At 36.1% G+C, this 14,046-nt stretch overlaps 1 protein-coding gene across 1 annotated transcript in view; it reads right to left on the bottom strand.

The window, feature by feature from the left end:
- Positions 1-14,046, bottom strand: part of COL24A1 (collagen type XXIV alpha 1 chain) — a 134,805-nt gene that overhangs the window by 93,443 nt on the left and 27,316 nt on the right. The window contains exons 7-12 of the mRNA XM_082765828.1: positions 13,361-13,414; positions 7,440-7,484; positions 5,377-5,430; positions 4,155-4,199; positions 1,952-2,005; positions 1,274-1,318 (exon numbers count right to left, since the gene is read on the bottom strand). Coding sequence (XP_082621954.1) covers positions 1,274-1,318; positions 1,952-2,005; positions 4,155-4,199; positions 5,377-5,430; positions 7,440-7,484; positions 13,361-13,414 — 297 coding nt within the window. The remainder of the gene's footprint in view (positions 1-1,273; positions 1,319-1,951; positions 2,006-4,154; positions 4,200-5,376; positions 5,431-7,439; positions 7,485-13,360; positions 13,415-14,046) is intronic.

The raw sequence follows: 14,046 nt of genomic DNA, 5'->3' as shown, positions 1-14,046 counted from the left end.
CTACACAAGCAATCAAAAGCCTCAGTGAAGACTGAGCGAATGAAATCAAAATGCAAAAGCAGATTTTTGGAATACCCTGCTGCTACCTCCTCTTCCACACTGAGCACAAGCCTCTACCTGCCATCCAGCTTCACTTTCTTCTTGAATGCCACACATGACTCACTGGCACAACACACCGCTGACTACCACAGTGCACTGACAGCACAGACAGCTGTTGCCCAGCACTCAGCTGTAAAAACAGTGTTTGATTCAAATTACAAAAAAAACTACAGTACTGTCAATAAGCACAGAAGCACCCAGTCCTGCTAGCTGAATAATTAAAAACCAGAATCTTACTTTGATGAGGTATAACCTTATCAATTTGATGGCAGCTTCAGAAAGAGCAGTCTATCAACTTAATGACACTTTCCTCTGCATGACTTTCTTTACACTAGAAGGAACTCTACTGAAGTTTAGTGACTTTTTTTTTTTTTTTTGGCTGGTATTAGAGCACACAGAAAACAAAACTTAATTAACAGAATCCTCCACAATTTTCATACTATACATCAATGGTCAAACGACAGCAATCACACTACTACTGCCGAGCATGCTTGTTCAACATGGTAGATGAAAGTCATCTGAAGCACAACTTGAGTGCACAACTGCAGAATGGTATCTCAGTTTCCAATCACAGACCACAGGAGAGTTAAAATTGGAAACTCCTGGATAGTTTCAAAGACCTAAAATAATAAGGTTGCAGTACAAAACAAAAGACTTGACATTAAGGATATACCACAGGAAGTATGTGAACCTTGATTATGTATACTTGGCAGATTTGTGTTTATTCTCAGCTGTAGAAATATATTTTAAGTAAAAGACAGCTTTAATTTACCATCATCCAAAAATATCATACATTAGAAGCAGCTGATTTGCATTCAAACCAACACCAAAATCAGACCTCATAAAACTTCCATCATATCTGTACCTTGAGCTAACACTAATTTTACTGAATATATTTATTTGTTTCTGTCATTTTTTTAGCCCTCTGGCAGCTGATACCAGTACCCATCCACAAGGCACATTATATTGAGCACTCCTCACTTCAAAATACCTACTCGTTATACCCTGCAAGGAATTTGCAATACTGTGAAGTACTAACTGGAAACAATAGAAATATGTGAAGAAAGATGTGAAGAAAGTGAAGTTAACTTTTTCAGCTGATTAAAGTCGCAGAGTAAATTACAGGTACATTTACATTAGCAGTAGAAATTGTAACAAGTGTTAGCAGCTTTACCTGTCTCCCTTTAGGACCTCTTTTTCCACGGAAGCCTGGAATGCCCTGAGAAAGAAATAACCCATCATAACTGGGTTTTCTTTTCTTCATCAGCTTAGAGTCAAGTAATTAAGCCTTCTTTTGATTAGAAAAGACAGCTTGAGAAGTACCACCATTAAAAATAAAAAAAATATGTTGTGCAAAGAAACAGCGAGAAAATGTCCTCTAACAGGGGGGCATAGACACAAATTGTGCTTGTCTTTACTTTATCCATAGCAGAACTATAGCAGAACTATAAAGAAAGGCCACATCATGCCTCCATTAAAGTACATGGCCAGACATCCTCTGTACTCAAGAGAAGCAAGAAAGAATTTGAGCAGAGTGACAGAGATTAAGATTTCCATGACCATTTTTATTGCAAACATCATGTGGCAACTGACAAATATTACTTATTGATTGAAATAATGATTGAAAAAAAAAAACAAAAAACACTCGTTATACATCTCAGTGGCTCTAATCCTTTTATACCATTTAATTTCATCAATTAGACAAGTTTGATGGGACCCATTCATGTAATTTCCTCCACATCATTTTTGCTTTTAGACCAAGACTCAAATGAATGGTTACATGCATTTTTCCCCATTCTAACATATATTACCACCCAAACATTAATATTTCATTGATATTTCATTAACCTACCCTTTCTCCTTCAGGACCTGTTTGTCCTGCTACACCTGGAGGTCCAATGAAACCCTGGAAACACAAGAACAATTCAGTGCTTACAAGGCTGCTTCGTACCATCACTGCTTGCCCCTTATTATTTTCTAGCTGTGGGTTCAGGACCCAGGGATTAAATCCAGGCTCATTTTAAATTACCAGTTAAATTTAACTGACTTAAATGTGTCCAGGATTTATTCTCCAGCTAAAAGCAAAAACAATTCCCTATTATACAGATACCGCACAAATTAACAAAGAAACATGAGGTGAGTGTTTCAGTAAGTCAGACCAGCAGAGACTTTATTTGAATAAATGAAATATGAAAAAGCTGCTGATATTAACCTTATTCACAAAATGCATCAGAAAAGATGTTCCTTATCTCTAATAACTTTGTCTGACCATTGTTATGTACAAGTGTCCACAACAGTTTATCTTGTCATAAGCAGAATATTCTCCTTGAAGTGCAGTCACCATGTATTTCTCTCCCACTTTCCTCTCGGAAAGTCAAAAATAGATCTTGTATAATCAATTGCATGGACATTGAAATATGCTGTTGAAATGACAGTACAATTCACAAAAAAATAATAATTATAATGGATTCTGCATTAACAGATTCAAACAGATTGGAACAAAGTTATTGTTAATTACAAAAAAAAAAATCCCTGGCTTTTCTACTTCTCTAAAAAAACTCTTTCTCTAAAAGAAACTCATTTCTTTCATGATAAGGAAGGCACTTTATTTTTTTTCAATAATTTCTTAAACAGCTGAGAAGCAGACTATAGTTTTATTGCAGGGATGTTCTAAACTTAAATCTTTAAAGATACTGTGCAACATGTGGCTACCTTCATGGTACCTCACAGTTGTATAACTCAGACTACGTCATCATTTTTATTGAAGTCTGCCTGTAGAAGCCATATAAAGGATTTAGTCTTAAGACCTGACAGGTATTTCTCTCCAAAATTAGTCATACCTCTAAACATTGGCCATTTTTAGCTTTGTGTCAACAGACAAGTACTAACTTTTCAGGAAGTAACTGGGATCACTTAATACCTTGTTGGTTGACAGAATGAGACAAAATGCAGTCACAATTTGTGCAAAAATAAAGTGAAGAAATGTAGAAGAGATACAATCCCTGAGGGTGCAGTATGTGTTGGCACTTGATCCCAGCAAATGCATTTTTCCCATCACTTTAATGAAAACTGACATCAAAGATATCCCCACACCAAAAAACAGACTTAGTTTAAGAAGATATTACAGGTAAAGCCTTTTAGTAATTACATTTAAAAAATGGGGCAAGAACAAATCTAGCAACACAATAAGATTATTTCAGTAGATGCTTGAGAACACAGCAAACTGCTCAGCAACCTGTACAACATAAGCCCTGTAGAGCTGAGGACCTGAAAACAGCTAGCAAGAGACCCCTGAAACCCCTTATATGCAACCTGCAATATGAAAATTTCTGGAAACCGATGTCTACTGCCTGATGGTGAGTCAGGCTCAAAAATGTTTTTTTACACACAAGCATGTGTATATACGCCCATGTGCCTATTTAAAAACAAACAAACAAAACACACAGAAAAAAAACAACAAAACAAAACAAACAAAAAACCACCATGCTACTTATTTTACCTCCAAAAGCAATCAGGAGCAAACCCTGAATCAACAGAATGTTAAAGTTCGAGCCTTCAGTCCCTGCAATGTGTGTGACTACAACCGAACCATTCTGAAATCTAGAAGACAACCACTTTTATGGTTTTTATGTGACAGGACTGTTTCCCTTTATCAACTTCTGTAGCTGTTGCAGACTGCAAGTGGCAGATACATCTCCCCTTCTTGGCAGTTTTGGTTATGGAAATAATGCTTCAGGCAGGAAATGTCCACTCTATTACACTCCCAGATCTCACACTCCCACATTCATTACTGCTTTACTTTTCTTGTCTATATGCATTCCAAGTCAGAGGAAAGGCATCGATGTGAGTGTTCTATGTCTCTCACCATGAAAAAAAAAAAGGTATCTTCTTATTTTGGAATATGTACTAGGATCTGATTTTCAGGTTCTGTAAAGACATAGTGGTTCACTGTGCATACAACCGGCAGGGATACATGAAATTCCCCATACCCTTTCTTAAGTACTTTGTGTGTGAAAATAGGCATGCATGCCAAAATGCTTAAAATCTTTACTTACTCTTGCACCTTTAGGACCTGGGTTACCTTCTGGTCCAGCTAAGCCCTATTAAAAAAGACATGAGTTGTACTTAATTTTAGATTCCAGTTCTTTCAAACAGAGCATATTTGTTTATAGTATTTGTTAACTACAAGCTGGTAACACGTTCTTCAAAGTGATTAAAATTGAAGAGGACATCTATCATCAAGCAGCACCCTAGAACCATGCTCAGAAAGGTCTCCTGTTAGTTCATGGCTAAATCTTATACAATGACCAAAACTTCCTTTACATTAAAATTATTTTTTCTCAGAGGAAATTTTTTCCAGACTCAGTGATCTCACACGACGGTGACATAATTTCACAGAGCTTTTCATAAGCTTTTATATTTGGACACAGTTCCATTTATTTTCAAGCTAATGTCTGAATAGTATATGTAGTCCAAATACTCTAAACATTTTATATGATTCAACACAAACACGTTACCATTCATTACAATATAAAATATTGTAATGGAATTTTTAAATATATAACCATTACAAACCTAACCCAATAAAATGCTAAAGTATTGGGCAAAATCACTCTTCAAGCAGACATAAAAACACCAAGTCAATAGTTGAATTTGGCTCACATTTTTATATAGGGAAAACAATGAATATTTCAATTTTACATCTTATTCATGTTACTGGACTGAGGTATCTGTTAGCTTACATAAATACTGGTTTATTTTTTCATATAAGTGCTTGTGTTTATAGAAAGCTGTTTTCTGGTTTTGTTGGTTCTCTTTCTCAATTATCTGAGTGGAAAAAACTTTATGTTTCTCTAAAAGGCTGAAGAAATAGTTTCAGCAGTGAAGCAAATACACTGGGGCAAAACATTAGGAACTATACTGCAATAAGCGGTTTCCTATTGCTTCTAAACTTGAAATACAGTTAAAAAACACAGATCTACAAGAGATTTACGCAGGAATATACAGTGCTTAGACATTCAGTACTACAGTAACATGATTTTTGTGCATCAGAAAGGTACAGCATTACGTATTGAGGCCATCCGAGTTTAAAAGGCCACAAGATTCAACATTACCTAAAGGCATTATTTGTGAAACAGATTTGTTTCAAGAACAGATTATGGGATATAGATCAATACATTTATACTCTTAATTCCAGAAGAGTTAGATATGATACTCTTGAAAAGAACAAACAAGAAAAAAAACAACTACCAAGACATTAGTTAATAGTTACTGCACCTGCCTGCCAGGGTAACCCACTGCCCCAGTACTGCCAGCCAGGCCTGGACTTCCCTAAACAGAAGAAAAAAAGAAAAAAAGATACAGAAACAGCAAACAAGCTTAATGTCAGGTTTACAGTTCAATTGTTTTACCATTTTTCTTTTAAGACTTAGTCATATGAAACAGCTTAAGCTCACCGAAAAATTGCTTTTTGAAAAAGTTACACAGCAACTACCCAAAACTTACTTGTCATATATAAGTAATTCCATCAGATGCATATCCTTAAAGTCTTGTAAGAGTAGTGTAAGACTTTGTGAAATACAAAAGTCTACTACTTCCACAGTAAAAACACAGAAACAACTTATGAAAGTAGTTGAGTAGGGCTCAGGAGACAGATCCTTATAGCAAAGTAACTGCACTGGTCTTAGCTATGTTTGAACAAATATGTTAAGTGTTTCATTAAAATAGAATTCTTCTGTCCTTACAAAGTCAAATTTCTTTGCATTCTCCAGAATCAGGTCAATATAGCACTGGATTAGTCATGAATGCACTGAGCTTCTCTCCACCTCCTTCCTCGCAATCAAATCTAAAAGTCAATCATGTTTCTGTTTTACTACTTAAAATCTGAACAACCTCCTGTTTTCAGAAATCTCTGCTTTTCTGAAATGGTGCCATATGCTATGGTGCTATCACCAAGACATGGGAAGCTCCACCTACGTCTGTTCAGTTCACTTTATTTTATAAAAGCCAAGTCCATAAACTGCACTGTCTCCCAGCCTGACCCTTCCACTCACCGTCATATGTCAGTGTTACTATAGCTATAGATCAGAACTTCCTCAACCATTCACAGCTGATTTATGGTGAAACAGCAGCCACAGAATGGAGAATTCAAAAGTGCAGAGGCAAAAAGGGGTTGCTGTTTATTTCGTTTCAGTGAGCTGTCACTGAAGCAATTCTGTCACTTAATTTCAACTAGTAGTGATTCATCTTCTGACAGATGTTATGCTGTGGAACTGGCATCTGTGCTCTCCTACTTCAGCTCAAATGGAACTCAAAAAAAAACAACACGTGTGCATGAAAAAAGCTCAAAAAGCAGTAGAATCATTTTATTTACAACTTCTCTTTTAAAATTCTGCTTTGGTTACTAGCTGTTCAAGGAATTCAACAATTGAAAAATGCAGAGGAATATCTGTCTTTGCTATATAAGCTTCTAAAAACTACAGACATGGATAGGTGCTACAGATGACAAGTAATTGGTCTAACTCATCTCCTTCTCCAGACAGATCTGAAAATACCAGCAGTAAGAACTACTTGTAAATTAAAACACTGTCCTCTAAAGTGCTCTCTTAAAAGAGAAGTCAGAGTACTTTCTAAACATTAATCAAGGAAACTATTTACAGTGAGGTTCCGTTAACCTCAAGGTTAACTCACAGTTATCACAGAAAAACACCTTTAGGCCTAATAAAAATCACCACTCATTCAGCAAAGATGGCAGAAGGTGGCTAAAAATAATTTAAGTTATGGATGATGTTCCTGAGTTTTTATCTCCCTTCTGCTATCATCTATTATCATCATCATTTCACTTTCAGCATTGTCCAAAAGGGCACTCATGTTTCCACGTATCCTGTTGTTAGGTGCTTTGTTAATGCTAACATGATGCATTCGTCAATTGGATGTCTCCAAAAGGTTGTTTCTTGAACTGACATAGAAGTGAGAAGAATACACAGTATAACCACTTCACTTTCCACATGTTAAGAGACTAAAGAAAAAAAGGCATTAGAAGCATTACATTACAGGTTTTGAGAGAATCTGAACTGTGCCTCTAACAAGAATTTTATACCAGCCCCTGCCAAGCCAGCGCGGCAGTTGAAGAAAAACAAACTAGTCTTTTCTACTTCATCTAGATCATTTTTTCACCACTCTACGTAATCTGATTCTTGGTCAAGAACTATCAAGTATTTCCTTAACCAGTCAGTAATTTACACTGATTGACTGCAGTGAAGTCTTATATTTGATTGTGCATTCTGCTATTCTCAAGTTTTCATCTGAAGAGTAGAGTCTACCATGTTTTCACCACTTACCTGCTCACCCCGTGGCCCTTGCAGTCCTAGGTAACCCTTCTGACCCTGCAGGTAGAGAAACAGACATGTAATAAATGTAATTAAACACAAAAGAGACTTTTTCTTCTCACTCCAATCTCCCTTTATGGAAAAAAAAAAAAAAAAAAAAAAGAAATCCAAACTTGTTTGCCTGCAGCATTAGTGTGGTTTATATTTAGCAGCTCTCATGGAAGCCAACTTCAAGAAAAGGAGTAAAAAATCTTCACGGCAGTGTAGATAATTTCAGGATATCAGCATACTTAAAGACAGTTCCAGACTTGTGCTTTTTTAAAACAAAGGAGTATATAGGATGCCTTCCCCTCTGATTGCTGAAACTGCAGAACTGGATTTGGTCCAGTTTATTACTTTGCTCCAAATCCTTGTCATAATGCCCTCTCTGCACACAGCAGAAAGGTGGATAGGTATCTGGAGTCAACCCAGACTGTTCTAGGACACCTTAAGGAAGACAGACCTTCCAGGACACAATACTTTTTAAAATTTAACTTATAACAAATTCCAGCTCTTATTATACTATGGAGTTCATATCAATGGAGAGAGTAGCCTGTTCCTCATCTCAGAAATCTTTCCTGTGGTGCTGGAATCATGAAACCGTCCAACTTTACTCTCTGTACTTCAACCATTTCAACCACATTTTAGGTATTAAAGATATAAAAAAAAAAAAAAAAGAAAAAGAAGAAAAAGAATTAAAAATACACCTGGAACCTGCTATCAGCCTCAGTACACTTGAAAAGGAAACCTTCTTGGATGTCTTTACACTGTCCCAAACATATCCAAACAAGCTGACCAAAATGAGACCGTAACAGTTGCGCGATTGATGCAGAAGCCAAGCGTCTGGTCTCCACATCCCTTGCAGAGGTACCAGGAATACACAAGCTTCTTTCAAACTTCAGCTTTGGGATAAGACCAAAACAATCCTCATTACATATAGAAATCTATCACAAAATTGGCTTCAAACCCATTGACTGAGGAGCAGGAGTGCCTTGGCTGATGTGGAACATCTGGCTGCCTTGGGGTATGGTGTTGCTTATTAGTAGAGATTGGGGATAACATGACAGACCCGCTGTAATAAGGAATTCTGAAACAATTTCAGAAAACTAGGTATCCCCCCATTTTGGATAAGTTTCTGCAGGACAAAAAGAGTACCGCTGCATGGAATTAATTATCATATACAAAATTAAAGGACAGAATGACTTTCCTTAGTGATAATTTTAGGTAAAAGAAGATAATGACATCTGCTAAGCAGTTTTACTATTATAGGATTGCTTGAAGAATCTTGGTCCAGAAGAGATGTACTCATTAAGCGGCCCAAAGGCTTCATTTTCTCAAAACCCAACACAGCAGGTGTGTCCTTTCATTTTGTTAATCACACACAGGACATTGTCATTTTGAGAAACTATAATCTATTCTGGTTTCAATCCTCTCCCATAACGTAAGTCTAACTTACATATGCTATCTTGTATCTAAGAAAGCCGCTCTGCATTGCTGTTGTAGGGAAATGAAAAAATAAAAACAACACAAACTGTAAGAGAGATACAGGGTAAACCAATTAATCTGATCTTGGATAAACCAGTTAATGCAAAATATTCTAATTTACTATATTAATGCATGCTTAAAGAAAAAAAATGATTAAATTGCTAAAGCAGAATTAAAAATGCCTGCATAACCCAGTAACAGATCTTCAGATTTCAAACTGTGCTTCAAAATCCATTACATTTATTATGGTTCCAGTCCCCTCTATATTTCGTGAGTTTTGCCCATTTTAGAAGTTTACACCCTCCCTATGATCAACTAAAATAGGTGTTGTTAGAAGAACTCTCAGCAGTTTATTATTTCTGTGCAAGGGAAAAAGGAAAGCAAGTGCTGTCATACATGCAAAGACTAGAAGAGAAGTTTGTCATAATTTAGTTTTAAAGTGGGTCAGTTTAGCTGAGTGACAGCTGCATGGACAATCTCAAAAGGCGGCACACAAGGGAACTGTGAGATGAAGAAGCCCTAATTACCATGTGCATGTTTCTACAGAACACCACCTTCTGCAACAGGAAAAATGCCGTTATGAACTTCTGTTTTAGCGTAATATGTCTATTCTCTTATCTAAACTTAACACAGTCCTAATTCATTTTCAACTCAATGCTAGTTGGGAATGAAACTAAACAACACTAAAGCAAGTATTTAAAAATTCTAGATTGTTCATTAGTCCAGGTTCATATTCTTAAGCATGCCCGTATAAGCAAGTCCCAGTTTGCTCTGAGCTAAGATGAAAACGAACAAGACGAATGCAAGTTCACATGTATTGGTTCAGAAAACAAAATACCTCCCAAATCCTAACACAGATCAACACTTCGATTTAAAAGATCAACGTGGAAGTGAAAGGTTTGAAGCTCTGAATTACAGCAATACAGACTTCAAGCACATTACTAGAACACCGCAATTTGCAAGAATATTTCTATCTATATTACAGAATGATCCTTACCACCAGCTAACAGCAATCAGAGAAGCCTTCACAGAGAGCTTAAGTGTCTGTCTACCATATGCCCAGTGCAGCAGAACCCATACCGAGTGAATTCTGTAAACATGAGCACCGTCCTTTCTGACAAACCTATTCCCCAGTACGCTGTCAGAGGCGACTTGTCTGTCTTTAGAGGTCAAGTCGGCTCTTTTTGGGAGGAGGAAAGAACGAGGGGGCTTCCACCCTGGTGAAGTCTCTGCACTGCTATAATGAAAGGTTTTTAAGTGCTGATCAAAGAAAACTCCAGATAAGAAATATGTGCAACTGCTCTAGAAACAGCGTTCTCCTCAACCTTATTCTGAATTTCCAGCCATCACTTCTGTTTCAAAAGATGCCTGAAAATACAGCCTTTAAACACTTCATAAACATGCAATTTTCTATTCTTATGCTAGAACAAATTTGGAACAATATCCAGGGGAAAAACAAACAAAAAAACTACCATGAACTGAGCAAAGCTTGGCTTTTTATACTGTGTGTTAGAGGCAAAATAAATGTCATATTTTATATGTAGCCACAAGGATACATACTCCAACACATGGAGTGTAATGAAAAAGGTCCATCAGAATAATCTGTTTCCACAGTCCTGATTATTAACATACTTTTGTTTTAATGTCTCACAAAAAAAACACCCTCCGTGTATTCAGCTTTATCAAAAGAGACACATCATTTTATAGTTATAATACAAAACAGTAGTTTACTTGTGCTATTGTACTGCACTGAAATTTTTTTTTCTTTTGTAAAAAGAATCTTTCCAAGAACCTTTCCTAATATGATTTACTAAATTCAGATATTCAGGAGAAAGAAAAAAAAAAGGAAACAAGATCATATGGCTTCTCAGAAGTCATTCAGATAAAATAATAATAATAATAATATGGACGTTGGTCTCAAATTTCCAAAACATGTTTTTGTATAAGCACTGAATAACAAGGGACAAAGTCCAGAAGCAGGGAAATTCTGATTAGAAAACTTGAACACAATTTCAGCCACAGTCAGCGACAGCCTAGAGCATGTGTGCTAATGCCCAGCGGAGGGCAGCAGGCATTGCAGTGTACCCAAACCTCAGCTCTCCAAAGAAAAACAGAAAAACAATGACAAAAATCAACGAAAAAATGTAACTTTCATGAAACTAGCATAGATTTGTATTACACTACTAAAAGAATATCCATTAAGAACTGTAGGCTTATTTGCTATCAAATATCTCATGGTTTAGAAACTGTTAACAAAAGCCATCTGCCAAATATCAAACAGAATTTGTGACACCATTAATTCATATAAGACTTGCTTATCTTCCTTTTTAAGTGGAAGACAAAGAATATCAGAAATCTGTTATTTATTCAGTACTATGGCAATTACCCAGTAGTACTGGGCTACAAAACAAAAATTGAAGTGCTTTTTTTTTTTTTTCCTGCAGTTTATTCTTGTATCTGGTTTATTTCACAGCTATTTGTGCTTACATTCCTTTGAAAATTATTTCAAAGATCACAATAAGCAAACAACAAAAGGACTAGTCTGATAGTTACAAACTGGTAAATGTGCTATTAAAAAGTGATAAAGATCAATTATTTAAAACAATGAATTGTGAGCTTGTCATTAAAAAAAGGCAAGCATGAAATACTTTTTAACGTTTACAGGCTTTCCTTACCTGAATGCAGGTAGTGCATTCAAAATCTGGTGTTCTTGCAACATAGGTCAGGCAGAAGTTAACTTAAAAGTGGTTCTAATTAGTGTCTGATGTGTACAACATGGTAACAGAGAGTAAAGTTTCCAGTGATCAAGTGATCACAATTCTCCACTGAGTCTCTAAGCCTCAGATAAGGAGTGAATTCTTGTGGCAGGAAGAAAGCATGACGGCCATGAGATTTTCATTTCCTTGCTCCCAAATGTTAGTCCTATAATGCAGAAGAAGTGACAGCTTCCCACCTAAAAACCTTTAAAACAAAAACTACTTTGTTTTCTAAGTAAAAGCATAAGCCTGATAAAATGAGAAAGAACAATACATGGGGAATCTCAAGGTGGCCCAAGTTCAGTGAGTAACAAAAGCTATGAACATGTAGGTTAGCTCCCAACAGAAGGGCTGCAAACTTTTGTTACAGCGATACATTTTTTCAGTTCACAGAACTGTGGACCACATGTGTTTGGAAAACACAATTTTCCACACTCACACCTCATGATGCTCATCAATGATAGCTTCCTTTTCTAGTCACATTTTCACTGTTTTGGTGAATTCTAGAAGTGAATGATTATTTACATATATTTTAAATAATTGTCTTACACTAAGATCAAGACAACACTGAATGAAGATGTTTTAAAATGTAACACAATGAGTTTTGTTGCAATAACATTTTTTCTTTAAATCAATAACAGGCAAGCCTTTAATCGTTATTCCTTCTTCATATGTCAAAGAAAGACTGCGAATTCCAGGGCCTATCTTTCTAACAGTTCATTCAATTTTTTTGAGGAACACATTACAACTGCTTTTAGAGCTACTACTGCAAAATTTTACTGTGGTATCTCTTCTCCATCTTTTTTATTACAATTGCAAAACAAAATTGTCTTCTTAAAAGACAGCATTTTAACACTACTTTCCCTCCAACCTTTATTTTTGCTACTGTGCCATTTTATTAACAATACTGACAATACAGAGCAGCCTACATGTCAGATAATCTCTTTCCACATAAACTATATCCACTCGCTCACACTTCTGTGCTCATTTTCTTAAGGTTGTCTCATTTCCTGTATTAATATCCTTCAATTTCCCTCCCCAAGTCTCCTTGTTTGTCTTGTGCTTTCCTGTATATGTAGGCCTGCCATAATTTTGATGTATTTCTTAAATGCAGTGTGTAGCACCTGACGTTTCTCATACCGAAAGAGCATCGCCGTTATATAGCACCCAAAACTGGAACTTATTTGACCTGGCTTCTTCTTTTTTTTTTTTTTTTTTTTTTTTTTTTTTAGCAGTTCTGGCACACTCTTGGGAAAGTAGTAAACAATGCAGCACTGAAAGATTGAACACCAGAACTACTATTCAATGAAAGATCTTTATATCCCAAAGAACTTTTGCTATATTATGAAGTACACAATAAACAAAATGAAAAGATTTACTGAAAATTGAACACAATCAATTTTCAAATGGCTGTATCTTGCAGGCACACCCACACTCCCATTCTGTTTAAGTAGGGGCATGCCATGCCTGCCATAATCTGTTTAATTTTTACAGAAATTTTGCACTGATAGCCCTGGAATCTCATACATTTAACAGTACCAACAGCAGACATAAAGCTCATTCACTTTCCGTTCCCTTAACCACAAGATGTACTTCTGATGACTGTGCATTTGAGGAAGGGAAGCCTGTGTGAAAAAGGAAACAGGAACTTACCTTCTGGCCTTTGATCCCAGGTGGGCCTTGAAAGCCTATTGGGCCTGGATCACCCTGTACAAGAAGAATATCCAGAATCACTGTTTCATTGGAACATAACCTAGGGCTATCGATATATAGGACTTCATATCTTTGCATTCTTGGACATTTGGTACGAAGAAGTAAATATTTTATTAGGCATGGATTTTTTTTGCTTAGAGGAAAAAAAATGAATAGGCTACACTTTTCCCAGGTGCTACCAACTGGTACTTGGGCTGAAGAAATTTGACTTGGGTGAAAAATCAAGAATCTAAAAGAAAGAGAACTAGAAAAATACCTATCCATCTGATATTTTTGGATTATGGAGGCATTTTACATACAACTAGGTGTAGCTGATACTTACACATGGGTGAGCTTTAAACTGTTCAATAATATATCTGTGACAGGTTGGGCTCCTGCCACAGAATATACTTTGAGTTTCAAGTGGCCATATATAGCTCATAACACTGGTTAGATTGCCAAAAGTACAAGCTCGCTAACTTAAAATAATGTTGCTATTTCTACAAAAGCAGCAGTTAAATTTCTTACCGGTTTCTGAATTTTGCTCAGCATTTCTTTAACATTGAAAATATGTATTTGTGAATGTTAGGATTCAACAAAAATTTACACATTAACAAAGAAATACTATTTTACATTCACATCAGCAG

The sequence above is a fragment of the Aythya marila genome (assembly GCF_965140915.1).
Source record: "Aythya marila genome assembly, chromosome: 8".
Lineage (NCBI taxonomy): Eukaryota > Metazoa > Chordata > Aves > Anseriformes > Anatidae > Aythya > Aythya marila.
Note: the sequence above shows the minus strand (reverse complement) of the source record. Positions and strands in the feature narration are given on the sequence as shown.